This window comes from Fundulus heteroclitus, chromosome 16 (assembly GCF_011125445.2).
Source record: "Fundulus heteroclitus isolate FHET01 chromosome 16, MU-UCD_Fhet_4.1, whole genome shotgun sequence".
NCBI classification, from domain to species: domain Eukaryota; kingdom Metazoa; phylum Chordata; class Actinopteri; order Cyprinodontiformes; family Fundulidae; genus Fundulus; species Fundulus heteroclitus.
The window spans coordinates 8,739,362-8,752,372 of NC_046376.1; the positions used below are offsets into that span (position 1 = coordinate 8,739,362).

Here is a 13,011-nt window from a genome sequence, read left to right on the forward strand (position 1 = left end):
GGCAAAAAATCTTATTGACCTGCTCAAATCAAGGGCAATTACATTCATTTCAAGAATATTTTATGTATTTTAGTTCTCTTTTTGCAGTGTAAATACATACATCCTGTCAGAACATTCTATTACTGTTAACCTAAGATTGTTTAAACACACTGGACCATTTCTTCTAATAGCTATGGGTTTAAAGTTTTAAGCAAAAAAAAAAAAAAAACAACTTCAAAATTACTTATTCAACGAGTTATAGTTGATTAAAATTGATTCTGCGCCTGGTCAACACTGAGCTGAGCTGTCGACCGCCCCAAGATGGCGCCCCCAAATCTCGTCAGCGCACATAGGCGAAAGCGGTCGATGTGGGGTCTACTCTTATATTATGTCTATGCAGTAGAATGCAGCCTGGAGGGGGTAAGGGCGTGAATTTATATAACTTACATTTAAAGAGACAGTACCAAGATGAGTTGCTCTAAGATGCACCTCAGAACAGCGGTAGAAGAGGAGCTCTGCAGCGACATTAAAGAGGAATTCAGACCAGAGTGTTGCATATGCACTTTATACAGACCACAACTGAGTGATTTAAATGTGAAACTAAAAGTCATTAAACATGTCTGTCCCCTTTAACAGCCAGCAACCACCACCAGAAGGCACTTTTCAAATAATCACCAACAGACAGTCTTGGGGCCAAGAGAAACTTTATTGTTCCAAAGCACTTTGACAGCTGACAGGCACAGACAGAGCGGCGGTTTGGCACCTGGTATCCAACGGCATTCTGGGTAATTTTAATGGTGGTGGGGGGGCTGAAAGCACAGTCACATTCAAAACTGAGGGGATGGTAACTGGTAGAGAAATGACATCGGTGAGAGACTGTGATTGGAGAGATTTTAATAACTTCAGAGTCACATGACCTGAGAGCGTGACCTGATTGGTGGGAGGATCCTCTGGAGCTCCTGAGATCTTGGGAGAATACGCTTTTCACAGATTCTGGACTTTTTTTTTTTTTTTCCCGGATCTGTTCAGATCAATGGATCAGGTTCAGAACACAGTCCCTGGTTTTCCTTAACTCAGCGAGTGCGATCATCAGGACCCTGTTCTGTAAATGGTTCATCTCTATTATGAAGCTGATTATGTGGGACAGTCTGATTGTCCCACCATTAATTATTATTACCAGAAATTATTCTGCTGAGGTGGAACTCAGCTGGGACTGGACGGTAGGTGGCACTGATTTAAAATCTGTCCCATTATTCACTGATTCACCCTAAAAACGGCAATAATTCCTCTCAGGCTCCATCCGAAAACCCTGAATAATACCTCTTAGCTCCTGTACCCAGCTCCTGTTCGGTGAGCCTTCATGGGGTCAACAGTAAGAACTCTATTGTGGGGAGGAAAGGGATTTCGGACAGCCTTTAGGAAGGAAACGCACATGGATGATGCGAGTTAAATCCGGGCCTACAGCCTTCTGAAAATGAACGACAAATTTGCGCTCTCTTCTCTCCGGACATTTGTCGTTGATTTCCGTGAGGGGCCTGTGCTGATATGTCCTGTCACGCAAAGCATCGTGGGATACGTTAAGGGTTCATTGTGCTGCACTGCAAAAAGGGAGCTAGACGTAAGTCAAATTTTCTTGAAATTAGTGTTTTTTCCCTTGATTTGAGCAGCTAAATAAGACTTTTTGACAATGGAATAAGATTTTTGCACTTAAAATAAGAACATTTCGTCCCCATCTTATTTCATCACAAAGGACACTTCTCATCCCGGACATTTTCTGTTTACACTGTTGCCTTCAGGCAGACGAAACAGAGAAATCAGAACAAGAACCAACCGTTTTAGAGACAGTTTTTACCCGACAGCAATAACAAAACTAAATGCAACCAAAAATAACCATTATCATGGATGATGTGTGTGAGAATGTGCTATTTTTTTTATTTATTAGTTGTTTTTATCAGTTATTTGTTATTTATTTCTTATATTGTGTGTAAATTGTGGGACAGAGATTTTATTTTTTTTTTTTTTTAAACATATGCACGGATCGATGGCACTTTTTTAAATTTCGTTGTTCTTGTGACAATGACAATAAAGTTTTCATTCATTCATTCATTCATCTTATTTCAAATGCAGGATATCTACTTATCTCATTTTAGGGGTAGAAATACTAATTCCATTAGCAAATAGTCTTATTTAGTTGCTCAAATCAAGGAAAAACATACTAATTTAAAAGCATTTTACTTCAAGTTCCCTTTTTGCAGAGCAGTAAGGGACATTGCGGGGTTCCAAGACAAAACTGGCCATGGTAGGGAGCATACAGGCTTCCTTACTAACTGCGATATTCGGATAGCATTGATCGTGGCGACCGCTGACTCGCTTCTGCTTCGGCTCTATAAGGTATTTCTCTCTGACTCTGCTGAAGGTCTACCTGTTCACCTGATTCCAGCATTCTGGTTTCCACACTGCTTCAACCGGTTACCTGGGGTCTGCATTATGATGCTCATGCTTCCAAATAGCACTTCGCTCCGAGTGACACTGGAGGCAGTAGCAGGAATACCTGAACAGGTGAATAAACCAGGTGAAGATGTTTCCAGGGGTAGATGCCGAATAACAGGAGGGGCACAGAGACCACCTGAACACCTGCAGCCATAAGGAGACCAGGGTCCTTCAGGGTTGGTTTCAGCTGCACTCAAAGGATTCTGAAGATACCTGAGGACTGGTTCCTGTTGTCGGATCACCTGCTGAGACTCACCTGGCTGACTAACTGGTTGGCTGCTGTTCACTCTGAATCGTAAAATCTCTCCAATCACAGTGTTTTTCTTTATGACATGAAGAGCAAGGTAGAAGTATTTTCTCTCTGCGGTCTGTTGGTTTTCTTGGTAACAAAGAGGGTGGGGTTTGCAGGCACAGAGCTGGTCCAATCACAGGCCTTGTTCGGCGAGGGACGCAGACACCTGACAGGAGAAGATTGGTTATTAATGCATGACCAGGTTTTTTTTTTTATTATTCTAAGAAAGTGAGGCTTACCTGGTCGGCCAGGGTATCGAGGGGCGGGGCTTCAGTAGCATTAAGGCTTCCATGGGAGGAAGTGTTGCTAAGGCGACGAGGGGAGGAGTCTTCTTGAATGACGATTTCAGCCCCGTGGTCAGTCCGAGCTTTGGCGTTCTCTTTGAACGTCAGCTTGTGGCTCTCAATCTGTAATTCAGAAACGTTTAGATGTGTTTTACTGGAACGGTGAGGAGTTTTTCCTGTTCAGATCACACATCTTTAGACCTCCGTGGTAACATGGCTGTACCTGTGACTGCCTGGTTCCACAGGAGAGGAGCCCGACAACCAAAAGATCCCATTCTAAAACTAGAGCTGGTCCAGGTTTTAGATTAAACAATATGTAAAGAGCGAAAAAGAGGTCTGGGTTCTTTGACTGTGGTCAGTGTCTGATCAGTGTCCCAATGCATCTCAGCAATCCAGTTAGAAAAAAGTAAAAGTTGAGTAGGTCCTCTGCACGGGTTCTTCTGTAATCAAAGATTTTATCTCTTCTCCAAGAGACTTCCTGAGGAAGAAGTGTCTAAAAACTGAAAAAGTCCTTTGGAGAAAAAAACAAAACGTTTAAATAAAGAACAACCTGTCCAGAGGACCTACTTAACCTTTTTTTTTTTTTTTTTTTACCAGTCTCAGATTTCTCCAAATGCAGACCAGTTGAAGTTACAAATATTAGTATAGTTCTAATAAAGTTTTGAACTCATCCTGCTCTGGTTCTGAATTTCAAAAACATTTAATAAATACATATTTAATAAAAAGAAAAAGATTAGAAACAACAAAAATAAGAACATTGAGAAGATGAGTGGCTTTCATGAGCATGTTAGCTTGTTGTAAGCATGATGTTAGCATGTTATTAACGTGATAGCATGTTGTTGGCATGATGTTAGCATGTTATTAGCATGTTGTTAGCATAATGTAAGCATGTTTTTTGCATGTTATTAGTGTGATGTTAACATGTTATTAGCACAATCGTAGCATGTTCTTAGCATGATATTAGCATGTTCTTAGCGTGATGTTAGCTTGTACCTTCTTCTTCCCTCCTCCTGGAACGTGGGTGACGTTTCCCAGAGAACCGACTTTGGACTGAACAGTTTTGAAATCCACCTTCTCAGACTTTATCTCCACCTTCCCTCCACCTGAGAAGCAGTACAGGTGCAGAGTTTCACACTCAGGTGCTGTCACTAACTGCACATGCTCAGATGTAACATTGTACTCATGATGTTGTTGATAAACAGAATCTCTAGCTGAGTTTGATGTTGACCCGTTTTGGAAAAAAAAAAACGCTTAAAGCTGTCTGAACAAATTTAACCCAAACATGATTTTTTTGGTCCTGACATCATGCCTTAGGTGCGACTGACTTACCTGGTTTGTGGTGGAGGTTATCCTTAGAGCCACACTTTGATGCCACGTTACCCAGCTCCAACTTCTTGTTGACGATGTGAACCTGCAGGTGGACAGGTGTGGGGGTCAGGGCTGAGGAGGGTACCAGACACACATGCACAGACAGGTGTTACCTTGCCCCCTCCAGGTGAGTGCTTCAGATTCTCCGTGGATCCCACTTTGGACTTCACGCTGCTGAGGTCAGGCATCGGGTGGGAGGTGGGAGGAGGTGTCCGGCCGCGGGCAGAACCAGGAGACCTGGGAGGGGTTCTGACCACAGCCACCTGCAGGACAGCACCAGTACAATCGGTTAACAGCCTCTTTGAAACCCTGGCAGGCGGATTCGACATGTAGCAGACCCGTCAGAGCTGAAGCTGTAAACAAACTCCTATAAAGATGCATGTCTGCTGCTGAAATGACCGACGTTTTCCTGGAGTACTGCTTCCCCTTGGATGCCCAAAGTGAACCAAAACTGGCACAGAGGCGCCGACGGGTTTGGCAGAGAAATAAGTAGAGAAAGTTAAATGGTTTATTTAGAAGGTTTACCTAATACAAATTTTACCGTGTTTGAAACACGTAAAGCTTACAGGGTAGCTCCCGTTAGCATTCTTTGAACCATGTCATTGCTGAAGTAATGTGTGTTTTTCTGGTTATAACAAACATTATCCCCACAAGGGTTTTATACACTGACGGGATATTGATGTTTGTGTTATCCGGTCCACTCATTACGACTAAAATAAAGCCGAAGCTTTTAAAGTTAGCGCCGAATGTCCGCTAGCCTAAATGCTATTAGCTTCCTGTAACTTTCCGTCTTCCCTGATGCACGACTACGATTTGTTTCAAATGTAAGGTTTGTATCGCTTTGCTCCACCGTCGTTCGATAGTGTTATGAGCATTATTACCGCATTAATATGGTATATTAATGCCGATTTAAAGATGTTTTTAGATTAGCCGATTTTAGCGACCGATCGCTACAGCGACCCGTAGCCTCCCGGAGGTATAATCACATTGATCAAATTGAGCGGTCTAGAAGTTTACCTATGTTTACTGAGAAAATCCTTCTTTAAAATGTTATTTCATCAAATAATGTTTTGTTTAACCCAGGATTTGCATTGTGAATGGGTTGAAAAGCATACCAAATGTTGTTCTGAATTAGTTTAGCTAATTTAACTCCATTCCATGTTCTTTAAGTTGAACTTTGGTTCTTTAATGGAGATCTACAGTGAACCAGGATTCACTGAATTATTCTGATGATGATGATGATCAACCACTTCATTTTGTCTTTTGTTTCTTATGCATGTATATAGTTCCTTAGCTTCTTTTTATCTTCATTTTGCTTAGTAGTTTAAGTTAAGTTTCACTAGCCTAATATTCACCGGACAATACCTAACAGAGATGTATTTATTAAACATTAAATAACTTTAAACAGTGTGTAATTGCACAACAAATGGATGTTCACTAACAGACATGTGAGTGGATGGACAGGTGTGCTCAGGTGTGTTGGGATCTCTCCGGCAGGTTCGGGTGCCCTTACCTTTTTCACATCTCTGTTGGGGGTGGATGATCTGCTGGCAGGGGAGCGACTTCCTGGACTGTTGACGCCGTCCACGGACTCTAACAGACAGGTGGCACACAGGTGAGTTTGCTGGTAGTGGTTCAACCGGCTTCATTGGTTACGGTGGTTTGGCTGCTGTGGCGTACCTGTACTCTTGGCTGAGATCATCTTTGCAGCTTTGCTGCCCCCTGCTGTCCTGGAGACCTGAAAACATCACACAGTTATTAACAGACAGAATTAATCTTCACAGTCTGAAGGTTTTATGCCCAGACTGCAGGTCCGGTCATCCTAACAGAACCAGACCTGGGTCTAGACCAGGGTGTCAAACATACGGCCCGCGGGCCGAATCCGGCCCGCCGAACAATTTAGTCCGGCCCTGTGGCTCAATGCATTATCATTATTATTATTAAAAAAAAAAAAAAAAACTAAAAAAAAAATTATTATTTTTTTTTTTCAGTGTCCTGTCTGGCAATGTGGCAATAACAATTGTTGTCTTAATGCCAAAAAGAGCTCATCAGATTTGATTTTCACAAGTGGAGCAGTACTACTTTTGCAATAGTGCTCCGCTTGATTTATGAATGTGAATAGTTTTATTATGATTCATGCGGGGAATATCTCAAATGATATGGACACTACAATGGGAAAGTAGGAGAGGAAAGGAAGAACAAGAAGAAGAAAAAACAAAAAGGTGAAAGAGGAGATAAAAGGAAGAGAATGATAAAACAATTATTGAAAAAAACATGTACTTTGTTTAATTGAAAATATGCAGTTCCTATATTGTCCACGATGGGCGCTGTGTTTTAATTAGCAGATTAAGCTTTAGTTGCGGAAAAATTTAAATCATTTCTTAATTTTTATCTGTTTGATGTATTTTGTCATGCAGGACAGTGTTTTTAAGTTCCAAAAAATGTGAATAAATGTTTTTCAACATTGTATAATCACTGTGATCAGTTCTTATGCATAATGCACAAGTAAATGTTTAACTGAGTAAAAGTATTGTTGAAATTGCACATACTTTTCTTAAAAAACGCTGAGGTTATTCATAATGTGTAAAAGTGAAATTCATTTAATATAAAAATCAACAACAAGACCCCATTTATTAGTTCTATTTAATCTTGCAATGAGTTTACTCGTATGGCCCTCTTGAGATCAGATTAAGCTGTATGCGGCCCCTCAACCAAGATGAGATTGACACCCCTGGTCTAGACCTTTAAGTGTTTTTAGCTGTACCACCACTGTGAAAATGGTTGAAAGCATCAAATAAAACTTTGAAAGGGTAACATGTCTCGCTTGCTGCATATAAACAATCCAGCTGGTCGGTAATTTACCTTCACGGCTTCATCAGGTGTCTCCTTCACAGCTGCTTTACCTGAAGAGGACAAAACACCGTCATCAGCAACAATCCACCTGTCCAATCAGGTTCTGATTGATGAATGAGGTTGTTTCCATGACAACCAGGAGGTGTAACAGGAAGTGATCAGTCTGTGTCACCTTCAGGGGAAGAGAGGGCCCAGAAATCTGACACAGAGGAGGATTAGGAGGTGCCAAGAAGGGGAAAGGGAGAACAGGAACCAAATGGAGAAAGCAGGAAGGGTGCAGCAGCAGGGAGCACAGCAGGGGGCGCTGTAACAGAAAAAGGAGTTGCAACAGCAAAGGGTGCAGCAGGGGGCGCTGTAGGACAGACCTTTGTTGAGGGGAGGAGGAGCGCCTGATCTTCGAAGAGGAGCAGAGGAGGAGTTTTTATTGTGTCTCTGAGCTGCACCTGCAGGGGGCGCTCTGGTTTTAGAGGGAAGTGCAGAAGGAGGAGGTGCAGGGAGCTCCAGGTCAGCTGAGGAAGGAGGTGCTGGAGTAGCTGGGTGGTTCCCCTCTGCAGGAGGTTCTGGGTCTAATGAGATTGTTGTTTTCTGATCAGGGATCTCTGTGGACTCCTCCTGGTTCTCCTCGGACGGGGGAGCTGGGTGGTTCCCCTCTGCAGGAGGTTCTGCGTCTGATGAGATGGTTGTTTTATTATCAGGGATCTCTGTGGACTCCTCCTGGTTCTCCTTGGACAGAGGAGCTGGGTGGTTCTCCTCTGCAGGAGGTTCTGGGTCTAATGAGATGGTTGTTTTCTGATCAGGGATCTCTGTGGACTCCTCCTGGTTCTCCTTGGACGGAGGAGCTGGGTGGTTCTCCTCTGCAGAAGGTTCTCGGTGGAAGGAGGTTCTTGTTTTATGATCGGGGAGCTCTGTGGAGTCCTCCTGGTTCTCCTCTCCTGACAGCACCACCTCACCTTCCAGCTGCTCCTCCTTTGCCTTGTCATCATCACCTCCTGGAGGAGATGCAGGGGAGGAACAGGGACTCTCCTTTCCTATCAGACCACCCTGTTCTTCTACGTTCTCCTCCTCCTTTCCTCTAACTTCTCCCATCTGTTGTGCAGGAGAAACGTTGGAGGAGGAAGGAGGCTGCTTGACCTCCTCATCCTCACTTTGGATCATTTCTCCCTCTTGCTCCTTCATCTCCTCTACCTGCTCACGTCTGTTTGGATTCTCCTCCTCACCAGCTCCTCTTAGCTCTCCCGAAGGAGGCGTAGGAGAGCAGCATGGTCTCTCCTCCTCTTGCTGTTTGCTCTCCCTCCTCTGTCCTCCTGCCTCCTCCTGCTGCTGCTCGCCGCCTCCGTTTGGGAGGTTCTCCAGAATCCTGACAGATTCCAGGTCTAACAGGAGAGGAGGAGACGAGAGGAGGAGACAACACGGGGTGAAAGACAACCAACAACATGACAGATGGGTGGAGTTGCTCAGCTACTTCAGTACGTCTGTAGGGGGCGCTCTCCTCCTGGAGGATCTAAACTTTTACACCGGGTCGATTTTAAATGTGACTCCTGCCCACTGAGCTATATTATACACTGGAGTGCTAATAGCCGCTGTTAGAACGAGTCGCTTTGAAGCCACCAGCCGCCATATTGGTACTCCCTATTATCCTCCAGTAACTAGTGAATATGTGTGCTACAGCATCGAATAACGAGGATTTTCTCATGTTCAGGGGGGGCTTAAAACTTTTAAAATGTCAAATGCCATATACTTTTATGTTATGTTCTAAAAATATCAAGTACTGAGAAAGTCATGTGCTGAAATATTTTGCATTTTATTCATTTAAATATATGTATATAACATTTATAAATATATAAATAACAATATACATAAACATATATTTACATATGTGTATACATACATATATACATATACATATACTTATATATACATATATATATTTAATATGAATAACATATAAAATATTCCAGCACCTAATTTCCTAGTAGTTGATAGTGTTAGTACATCCACTGATTGTAGAATTATCTATGAAACGTTTTCACACTGCCAGAAAACTGCTTGTTATTGCAAGCAAATCCTATGGGATTCTGTGAGAGTAGGGAGTAGCAAGATGGCGGCCAGTGACTTCAGTTTTTCGGCAAAATCAGCACTCCAGTGTATTATATAGCTCAGTGCTCCTGCCTCCTGTCAGTCAGGATGCTTCCCGTATCCAGGCTGCAGCCGGTTGTTGGACAAAGTTTAGAATAATGAGGTCGAAACACAAACGACGAAGACCGAGCCTGAAGGACGCACTTTAAGGAATCATATCTGCGCTGCAGGACATCTGAAGACGAGTTCACAGGAAAAAACGGAACCACTAGAACCCTGGAAACGGCGAGAAGTGGGAAAACCCAAGTTGTGGGGAGGTGCTGCAGCCTGATTCTGGATTCAAACGGGCTCACAGGAAGTAGAAGTCAAAGGAAGAACCACTGGTGTTTTCTTTCGGTGTCTGGGCCACTTACTGCTGGTTCTGATCCAGGTTCTGCCTAAATTCTAGCTGCAGAAGGTGGATCAGAACCGAAGGAACTCTGGTTTATTTTAAACGAACCCTGTTTGAACCACGGCGCTCAGGTACATCCTGATCAGGGTGAACTCAAACCTCCTGGTTCCCCTGATTGATCGTTTACACTGATAACAGGCTCACAAACCTCCCATCCTCCTTTGCTCCTCCCGGGCGCCGCCATCTTTGACAGGGACAGAGTCTCCATCCATCATCGCTCCTGCAGAGAACGACCAGAGGAGAAGAGGAGAACAGAAACTTTTAGGGAGTGTCTGTAATTCTTTATGAGCACATGAAGACCGGGTGAGCAGGAAGGCGTTTCATCAGAACCATCAGAACATTTTAAACCCAAACGAGGTGAACGGATCCTACACCTCTTCACAGAAGAACCTTTTACTGGTTCTAACGCTATCCTCATGTTCTGTTCCTTCCTTTTTTCTTATGTTTGGGTCTTTTTCTGCATCATGCACAGAGCAAAAGATCCAGCAGCTCTGCCCAGCAGAGTTCTGGTTCTGCGCCACCGACCTAAACATCTGGGCTTTAACTCAACGTTTACACAGAACCATCACGTAAGGTTCTGCTTGCTTGAAGGTGTTTAGACCCTGGGAGCAGCTCTAAGACCCAACTTCTAACCTCCGCGGGCTCAGTCAAGTTTTAGCAGATCTCAGCAACGATGTTCTGACTCGGTCCAGTTACTGTTCCTCATCACTTATTGCTCTTAATCCAAGAACTCTGAGGAACCATCCATTAACAAACCACCCTGAAGAACCATCTGCACCGTTGGATCTCTGGCTCAGGCGGAACCGGTCCATGAAGTATTGAACTGAATTTAAATCCAAATGTAGTTTCTCACCAGAAATATTTCTAACTGGACCGACCTGCTTTGTACTCTCTCACGGAACCAGAACCACCGAAAAATACAACAGAAAGCTCGTCGGATTTCAGAACTTAAAAACGGCTCAGGTTCCGAACCATCTCCCCGGACTCTGAGCCTGACCCGAACTCCAGGTAACAGCCACGTGGTTCTGTGAATCCGATCTGATCTTCCCACGGCCCGGTTCAGTCGGAACCAGTTCACATGCAGTACCGAGTCCGGACCCAAGTGAACGAATCCGAACCGAACCAGTCCGGAGCAGAGGAGGAGAACAGCTGGAGGGGTTTCTGGGCGGAGGAGGCCTCACTGAGCATGCTCACAATCCTCCTCCATCATGATGCAGCAGTCTAACACAAAGTCCGGTTCGGTTCGGTTTTTTTTTTTTTTTCACCTCCTCTGCACCTCAACACCTCCTCCTCCTGTCTGCGCCAGTTCGACCTCCTCCCTGCGGAGCGCAGAGCCGCGGGGCTGCAGAGGCTGCGGGGCCGAACATTTCTCCTCCGCCGCGGCCTGCGCAGCTCCGAACCTCCCAAAGGAGGAGGAGGAGGAGGAGGAGGAGGTTCGGGTGGAGGAGAAGGCGCTGCTGGGCAGGAGACGGATGGAGGAGAGAAGGAGGCGCGGGCCTTACCTCCTGCTGCTGCTGCTGCGGTCCGTCTGCTGCTCCACCCTGCTGCCGCTCTGAAGGAGGAGGGAGGGGTCGCTGTAACCGTGGCAACCCCGCAGCATCACCGGGGCACATGTCTGGGTACCATTACCAGGAAGTGACGTCATGTTTGCCTCTATTCCTTTTCCTCTGACATGTTTCTGTCCTGATCAGGTGTAAAGACATGTTCAGATCATGGTATAGTAACGAAAGTTGGGGGCAATACATTTGGTGTTAATATTTTAATTGTATTAGCTAAATGTTATTTACACAAATGCCGTTTCTTCAAATGTAAACCATTAATATGGAAATGGAAAAATTAGACAAAATCTCATGCAAAGTCTTTAGAATTTGTGAGGACTAAAAGTGCTGGCAAATTTCTTTCTTTTTAGGTAAATTCAATCTTCTTGTTTAATGCCCTGTTCTCGAACTATGCCTAATATAATGACGCGCCCCTTTATTATTGTTCCTTCTATTTTATTTATTTATTTTCTATCTTTTTTTATTCATCTATAGTAAAATACGCTTTATTTTGATGCAGGTCTGTATTGGTACCTTGTGTATTGTATAATGGTTAAATAACGTTTTGAGAAAAAAACATGTTCAGACCTGCAGGTGGTTCTAAACACTGGAGAACCACCAGTTGATTGGGGAACCACTTGGTGAAGCTTTGAATAAGAGGAGGAAAGGAGCACCTCCTGAAATCTTCTATCAACCAGAACATCAGGAATTAATATATATATATATATATATATATATATATATATATATATATATATATATATATATATATATATATATATATATATATATATTAGCAAACAGGAAATGTTTAATGTTCCTTCAAAAGTCTTTCACACCTTTCTGTTCTCTGTCGCTTTCTTTTGTCGAAAGCTCAGAGGCCATCGAGACATGATAATAATTACAAACATCAAAATTTAGATTTTAATGTCCATCATTTGAATACGCAATATTGTTTATTTTAGGGATAAACAGAATCTCTGACAGCTGTTATTTTTGGGTTAAAATCACATTCATACCCGTATGTGGAACCAGTATTTTTTCCTTCTTTACAGGTTCTGCTGTTGTTTGAAATCTCCAAACAATGCAGTTAATTTAGACTGAAGCATTTTGACTGTTTTAGAGTTTTATTTGTTTCCTGTTAGCTTCAGTTTTTACGGATTATTTGCGTTGTGGTGAGTCTGTGTGCTGGATGTTTTTGGACTGAGTTTCAACAGGTCTGTAATGTGTTTTTTTTTTTGTTTTTGTTTAAGAATAAACGTAGAACTTTGTTTTGTTCACATATAAAAAATTTTTTGTTTAAGCCATCATGATGGTCATGCAGTCAGGATTGTTTATCTGCCAATTAGAAATAAAATTTGGATTTGGACCTTTGTACCTTATAATCCACAAAGTCATGGTGCATCTGGTGAATCTTTGAGTTACATTTTCCTTTAAATTTTATTTTATTTTATTTTTTTTAATCCAGGCCGCAAGCATCATTTAATGGCATTTGCACCTCGGGACTGCTCTGGCATGTGTTGTGACAGCGGCCGTTCAGCATCGCCACCTCCAGTGAGCCTGAACTAAATTCTGCACATCACCAGTAGGTGGTGCTGTAAGCAAACTTTGACATTGTATCCAAAAAATTAAAAGTCAACAGTCACTGTTCAGAGAAAGATTCAATGCAGCTTGAAATTC

At 43.1% G+C, this 13,011-nt stretch overlaps 1 protein-coding gene across 2 annotated transcripts; it reads right to left on the reverse strand.

Annotated features, from left to right (window-relative positions):
* Nucleotides 1–2,518: 2,518 nt before the first annotated feature.
* Nucleotides 2,519–11,194, reverse strand: maptb (microtubule-associated protein tau b). 2 transcript variants are annotated; one of them, XM_036148500.1, is made up of 12 exons: nt 11,059–11,194; nt 9,942–10,013; nt 8,011–8,639; nt 7,632–7,806; nt 7,276–7,316; nt 6,094–6,151; nt 5,927–6,006; nt 4,527–4,676; nt 4,375–4,456; nt 4,039–4,148; nt 3,001–3,168; nt 2,519–2,927 (listed from the first exon to the last, which is right to left on the reverse strand). In XM_036148500.1, the coding sequence occupies exons 2-12, from the start codon at nt 10,006–10,008 to the stop codon at nt 2,895–2,897; spliced, it is 1,593 nt and encodes a 530-aa protein (XP_036004393.1). In that variant the 5' UTR covers nt 10,009–10,013; nt 11,059–11,194; the 3' UTR covers nt 2,519–2,894. The 2 variants fall into 2 exon arrangements, with proteins under 2 accessions (XP_036004393.1, XP_036004394.1); XM_036148501.1 differs by lacking the exons at nt 7,632–7,806; nt 8,011–8,639 and having other exon boundaries at nt 11,059–11,168.
* Between the last annotated feature and the right edge of the window lie 1,817 nt (nt 11,195–13,011).